At 37.7% G+C, this 6,930-nt stretch overlaps 1 protein-coding gene across 1 annotated transcript in view; it reads left to right on the forward strand.

Annotated features, from left to right (window-relative positions):
• The window catches only part of TUBAL3 (tubulin alpha like 3), an 11,492-nt gene that overhangs the window by 478 nt on the left and 4,084 nt on the right, over positions 1-6,930 (forward strand). The window contains exon 2 of the mRNA XM_027775708.1: positions 2,215-2,458. Coding sequence (XP_027631509.1) covers positions 2,215-2,458 — 244 coding nt within the window. The remainder of the gene's footprint in view (positions 1-2,214; positions 2,459-6,930) is intronic.

The following is a 6,930-nucleotide window of genomic DNA, read 5'->3' on the forward strand; positions in this document are numbered from 1 at the left end:
CTGAGGTCAAAAAGAACAGTATCACTCTGATGTTCTGATGTGTGAACCACTTGGACAACAAACCAAAAAGAGTGGCAATTAAAACACATTTTTATTTTTTATACATTTTTGCTATAGGGCTTGTGTACTCGCCAGAGAGATGGAGAGAGACAGAGACTGAAAGTGAGAATCACCCCAGAGAGATTGGTCAAGCTGCTTATCCCTTCTCCATTCTCCTCTCAGGATTTTTGGCACACATGCACATGTGCCCAACATGAATTTGAAGCCACCGGGTCTGAGACTTGAATCTTGGTCAACCACGAAGAAGTCTAGCACTTTAATCACTATGTCGCTTGCTAGCTCTGTTTTTTTCCTTTTTTCTTTTTTTTATGTTAGTGATGATTTTTACTGTAAATTTTGTGGCCAAATATCATGTGTGCATCTTTATTTTACCTATCAGTAGAGTAGAGCACTGGGGTTATCAGTGGAGGAAAGGAGTCCATGAGAGACATTCACGTATAAACTTTACAGATTAAGAGATCTTAACCATGTAGAAATAATGAACATTTCCCTTCCCCTTTTTAAATTTTAACTTAAATTTAAGGATCTAAGTTCTGATGTGATTATAGTAGCTAATGTATTTGCAGAATTTAAAGTCTAACAGGAGGGCAAGGGAATAAGTGTCCTTTGCAGATAAAGGCGTTTGAAGCCTAGTCATATTGAAATGTGTCGTTTTTTAAAAATATTTATCTACAAAATATAAGGGGACTTCAGAAATTTTGTGGTAAAATAGAATTGATGTATGAGTTTATTTTGGTGCAATTTTTTTTAAATCTCTGCATGTTTTTTTCATATTATGCATTTTCATGAAGCCCTCTTGTAAATGAAGGAATATTTGCTGGTCCTAAGTTAAATGATATCTAAATTAAGTTTGCAGCTGTTCTCTTGGAAGACTAATAGTTGCATAGAGAAGAAGCAAGATGAAGTTCTCTTAAAGTAGTGAGATTGAATTTCTTACGAAGCATAGAGAGTGGTGTTATGCCTCATGAATCACAGAGACAAAGTTCAAGGGTTTGATGCCACTGAGCAGGAACAGAGTCCAAGTTAGATTGCAGGGGTGTGGCTGGCCAAGGCTTTCTCCCTCCTTCTGACTAGTGATGTTGTCTGCATAGACTACAGACCAGTGATTGATAATGAAGGCTGAGGTCTTTCTATAGGTGCATCTCAGGCTCTGGGACAATGCTGCCATGGATAAGTGCTTTTGCAATATAAAAGTTTCATATTTTTGTTTTTTCCACTAGTTTTTTGTTTGTTTGTTTTTTAATTGCCAGAGGGTACTTGGGGCCACAGAGAGACACTGGCAGAGAGATAGAGAAAAGAAAGTCCCTTCCAATGGGGCGTGCTCATGCCATAATCCCCTCTCCATATTTCCATCCTGTGAGGATTTTAGATATGCACACATATGCCACTGGTGTGTTTTTCAAGCTACTAGAGATGGGATTCAAACCATGGTCACTGTGTGGGATCCAGCTCCCTTACCCACTAGGCTATAGTACCAATCTTTTCACTAGTTTTATTTATTGTTTTCTATTTTGCTAAAGGGTACATGTACTTCCAGAGAGAGACAGGGAGAGGAGAAAGCTCCCTTCCCACCACCCCCGAAGTACGTGGTCATGCCACCATTCCTTCCTCTATGTTCCCATCCCGTTAGGATTTTGGGCATGCACGCATGCATGCACGGTGTGGTTTTCAAGTTTTTCTGGGTCTGGGACTTGAGCAGTGGCATATGGGATCCAGCTCTGTTAACCCTAGGCTGTGTATGTGTGTGCGCATCTCTGTGTGTGTGTTATGCATGTATGTATATCTCATGCATATTAGATGGATAAAGTTATATTCTGACTTGAGCTGTAAGTGTGCATGTGTTGTATATGTGTATATAAATATATACACATACATAGTCTTACTCAGTTCTTAGCCCAGCACAGAGTAATTGATTAATTTATGTTTAACTTTTTAATAGATTGAGTTCTTGGTTTAATTGTTCTTATAGCTTAGTTATACCCTGGTTTTGGGTTTCCATGAGACTTTTTTTTTTATTATCCTTATAATAAATTTCTCTTTGGTTCTAAGCTTGCTGTTTCCTGTTTCTGTTGTCTGTAACCAGAAGTTCCGAGTAACATAGCTCCATGTTATCCACATGCCTGCTCCAGTCTAACTCACTGTGGCTTATTTCAGAGGGAGTGTCTTTCCATTCATGTTGGTCAAGCTGGCATCCAGATTGGGGATGCTTGTTGGGAACTCTATTGCCTGGAACATGGAATCCAGCCAGATGGTGTCATTCTTGACAGTAAACAGGAACAACTGGAAGATGCTAAAATGGAGCCTACAAATGCATCTTTCAATACCTTTTTTTGTGAGACAAGAACTGGGAAGCATGTACCTAGAGCACTCTTCATGGACTTAGAACCAACTGTCATAGGTAAAACCAATATTACATTTTAGTGAATTTAAACAAATCCACAATCAAAACAAATCAAGTGGGTGGGGTTATCAGATTGTCTTTAATCTATCTGACCAGGATCATATCTATATTTTCCAAATTTAAAGGCTCACTCAATGGCCATTAGGGTGATTACCATGACAAAAATACCTAAAGGGAAGGTGAGGCTAGCCTTCTTTCACTGTATAAGACATATGAAAACCTTGTTAATTTATTCACACCTATATCCTAACAGAACATTTGATCTTTTTCTGGATTTGAGAGCCATTTTCTAGAAACTACTGGCAAAGAATCTGAAAATTTGGTATTATCTTCTTATACTGAGTAGAATATTTAAAGATGATCCCAAAGAAACAAGGAGCTATCTAAATATTCTAATTATGGGGAAAATCAATATAATTTTAGGATTACTCATTGCAGACTTATAGTATCTTGTGCAAAAACTTGAATGGCAGTTGATTACATGGAGTCCAGGGACGTAACCATTATACCATCTGCTGGTCCTTCCAATGCAGTTTTATAACCTAACCTTGTAAGTCCCACAGTGCTACTTCACTTGTTCTCAATGGGTTGAGATAGTTAAAAATCCACCCAGAGGAGAAATAGATCATATTTCTTGATGTTGGAATAGTGAGATTCTAGAAGCACATGACAGATGGAAAATATCGTGACTATCTTTAGAAAATACAGTTTGCCCATACTAGATGGGAGTTAATTTCCTTATCAGAATAGAGCCAGAATGAGTAACAAATTGATGGGGAAAAGTATACTGATGTTAATGTGAATGAAAAGATTAAATTTTATTAAAATGGTAAAGTTAAGAATTGTTGGGTCCAAGATGCCTATATTCAGTATTATGGATTCAGTATTACTTTGCTAGAAGTTGTGAAAGGATAAAAGATTAGGAATTATTGATGACTTCAAGAACGGGTGAGATTAGTAAGGGGTCTAAGAGAAGAAATGTATCTCATTCTGATTTGGATTATAAATGCCCTAAGAGAATATCTGAATTTTTGTTTAAGATAAATGGGGGTTTGTAATGCTGAGCCTTAGCTGGAGTTTGGCATCCCAGGAACCTGGCAGGATAGACTATATCCTTAGTGGACTTTGGTCAATGTAGCTGAGAAGTGATCTTAGAGACATACATATTCCTGTATTATAGTTATCACTGCAAATATTTAACTTGTGCCAAATAGACTAGACAAATGAAAAATGTAAAGGCCAGGATCAGAAGCTGAGGAAGTCAGAGGAGAGAAAGATGGCATGCAAAGACCGAAAGAAATTTTTCAACCTTTTAGGACAGTCTGGAGGGAAGACGATTTTGTAGGTCTTTGGCTGGTTCATACAAACAGACATAAGTATAGCGCTCCAGGCTTTAGGGAGAAGAAATTGATTTTCCTTTTATTCTATTGATAAGGCAGTATCATATGTTCTAGGCACTGTTCTTGACATTGGAGAAATTTATAGTCTCAGTCCTTGTGGTGCTGACATTTGAGTGCAGTACAGACCAATTAAAACTAAATGAATGATAAGTGGTATGGAAAAATATAGTAAGGCAACAGGGTAGGAGATGTTGTGTGTTGGTTTGAGAGGGTCTTTTTCTACAGGGTTATTATGGAAGACCTTATTGAGAAAATGATGTTTGTAGGGATATGAAGGGAATGAGAGTAGGAACTTTATCTCCTTGGAAGAGATCAGAAAAGGCTTTATAGATCAAAAATGTTTCTACAATCCTGAAGAACAGGTGGGAGCATTTTAATAGTGAGAGAGCATTTCATGAATGAGAGAGAACGAAAACCATGAGTAAGTACACATCAGGCACCTGAGAATATTGACTTGAACATGGGAAGGGTGTTAATACAAAGAAATCATAGTAGACTTAAACTGAAATATTCTTTTTCAACAGAGAAGTAACAAACTGAAATCTTTTTCAACAGAGAAGTAACAATCTAGTGGTAAAGAAAATGTAAATGGTTATAAAAACTGGAGTCTTAGAAGGCAGACCACAATTTCCTTGAATGAGATGTTTGATTTCAATTTTATAGGAATTGGGGGCCAGTGAAGATTTTAGAGGAGAGAAAAGTCAAATTTAGAGGAGACAAAAGTCTTACTACATAGTTAGATTAATTGTAGTAGTAAGATTAATTGCAGAGATTTCTTCACTGAGTTATTTAACATTTATTTGGCACTTGCTATGTGCCAGGTACTGACCTAGAAAGAGAGGTTGGAGTAGAGAAAGCACTGATATTGTTGTAATGTGTGGCTTCACTTAGGATTGTGATACTCAAAATGGAAAAGAAAAGACTGATTTGAGCAATGTCTAGGTAAAAAAAGATAGAACAGGGGAGGTGGTTATAGTTGAGTAAATATTCAAGGGAGAGGACAGAAGGGCTTCCCAGATTTTACTGATTCAATAGTAGAACTGGTAAATGAAACACAAATTTCAGAGGAGGACCTGCAAGTTCAGTGTGGGGGCATGGACATTAAATGAATTTAAACTGTCATTCGTTTGGCCCCAGCTAAAAATGTGGAACCAAAGGTGTTCAGGGAGAAGGGAAAATTTCAATTATCCAGCAGAGATGATATTTAAGGCTGTGAAAAATCTATGTTCTTCCTGATTAAAGTCAGCCTGACATGGTTTTAGGTATTTTCTAAATTGTGTTTTTTAAAAAGATTTAATTATTTAATTTAATTTATTTATTTTTATTATTTTTTAATTTGCTAGAGGGCACATGTGCTTATGAGAAAGAGAGAGAGAGAGAGAGAGAGAGAAAGAGTGAAAGTAAGTGAGAAAGCAAGCTGCCAGATCAGAGACTCCAACCATGATCCGTCATGTGGGAGTCCAGTGCCTTAACCAACATGCCTCCTGCTGGCCCTCTGGTTGTGTTTTTAAGGTAGAATTCCATGGAACATATTCATAGGCAGGAGCAATGGCAAGAGAGTGAGGCAAGGAGGTTTCAGAGCCGGAGAGGGCCAAAGGCACTGAAAGGAAGGTTACATTTTGTTTTTCACTGTTCCCCCTCCCTCCTCTGAAGTAAGGCCAGAGGCATTTTGTGGTAAGGAGAGAGGTGTTTAAGAACATTTCATTGAGGAGCGCTGTGCTTGGAATAATGGGAGTGGTGATGTGTGATACTTTGAAGAAAGGAGAAGATGTTTAGAATACTCATTTTAGAAAATGAAAATGAGGGTTGAAGTGAAGAATGGAGGATATGTTCTGTGTGGGTTTGAAGGGGACTGAGAGCATAATTACTGCCTGTCTTTAGCAGCAGGAAGCCTAGGCATGGATGGTGGAAGCCAGGGTTCCATGTGAGGTAGAGGCAAGGCAAAGAGGATTCTGGACTGGCCGTGAGCATATGGTTCTGATTAGAGTCCAGGTTGCAGAGGAGACAGATGAGAATAGTGGGAAAGGATGACAAAAAAAGAGAGGATTAAGTCAAGGTCATGATGACAATGTAAGGTCAGGGAAAGTAAGGAGGCTGTACTCAGGGAAAGGTTTTGCAAATTTAAGGTGTAACAGTGTTGACTGATGATGATTCATGGAGAGTGCAATTGAATGATATTGGAGGTAAGGAAACTAAGAAAGTGCCAAATAATTATATTTAACAACTATTGAAGTCTCTGAAGAGGTTAAGGTACTGAAGTCTCCAGAAGAGAGGATGTTTTAGTCCATTTTTCTGTGACTATAACTGAATGCCGCAGACAAGGTAATTTATAAAGAATCAAGGTGTATTTGGTTCATGTTCTATAGATCTATCTAGTGAGCAACTTTTGTTGGTGGGGATTCTGAGGTGGTATGGAGTATCACAGGGTGAGAGGGCCAGAGTGTGTGTCAGTTCTGATCTCTCTTCTTACAAAGCTCCCCCAGTATTTAATCAGTATTCAGGGGGCCCTACCCTGATGACTTTATCTAATTCTAATCACCTTGCAAAGGTCCCACCTCTTAGCATTATGGTTGGATTAAGTTTCTTCCCTCTTACTATCATGACAACAACAAACACATTTCAACACATGAATTTTAAGGAGGGGACACATTCAAACCAGGGCAATGGATAAGAGCTCAGGAAGTTAGAATGAATGTTACAGATATACTCATGAATGGTAGATGCTATAACCAATAAACTCTGAGATGGTGAGGTTTTACAAAAAGAATTGAGGGACCTAATGACCTTCAAGATCCCAAACAGACAATGTTATGATAAAAGCTTCTAGAAATTACCTTCTTAGACTGGACACAGCTTATATCTTCAGGTGAGAAGCAAATAGTTCACCCAGAATTATATGCCCACTTACATCTTATGTATAAACATATCTCTGAAATGTCATAACTTTTTTATTTATAAGCTAATTAAGAGTTGTTTGAACTCAAGATTAATAAATATAATAATTATTATTATTTTTGGAGAGTTTTTCTTTCTTTCTTTCTTTTTTTTTTTTGCTATTGGTCACATGCG

The sequence above is a fragment of the Tupaia chinensis genome, unplaced genomic scaffold, assembly GCF_000334495.1.
Source record: "Tupaia chinensis unplaced genomic scaffold, TupChi_1.0 Scaffold000598_1, whole genome shotgun sequence".
Classification (NCBI taxonomy): domain Eukaryota; kingdom Metazoa; phylum Chordata; class Mammalia; order Scandentia; family Tupaiidae; genus Tupaia; species Tupaia belangeri.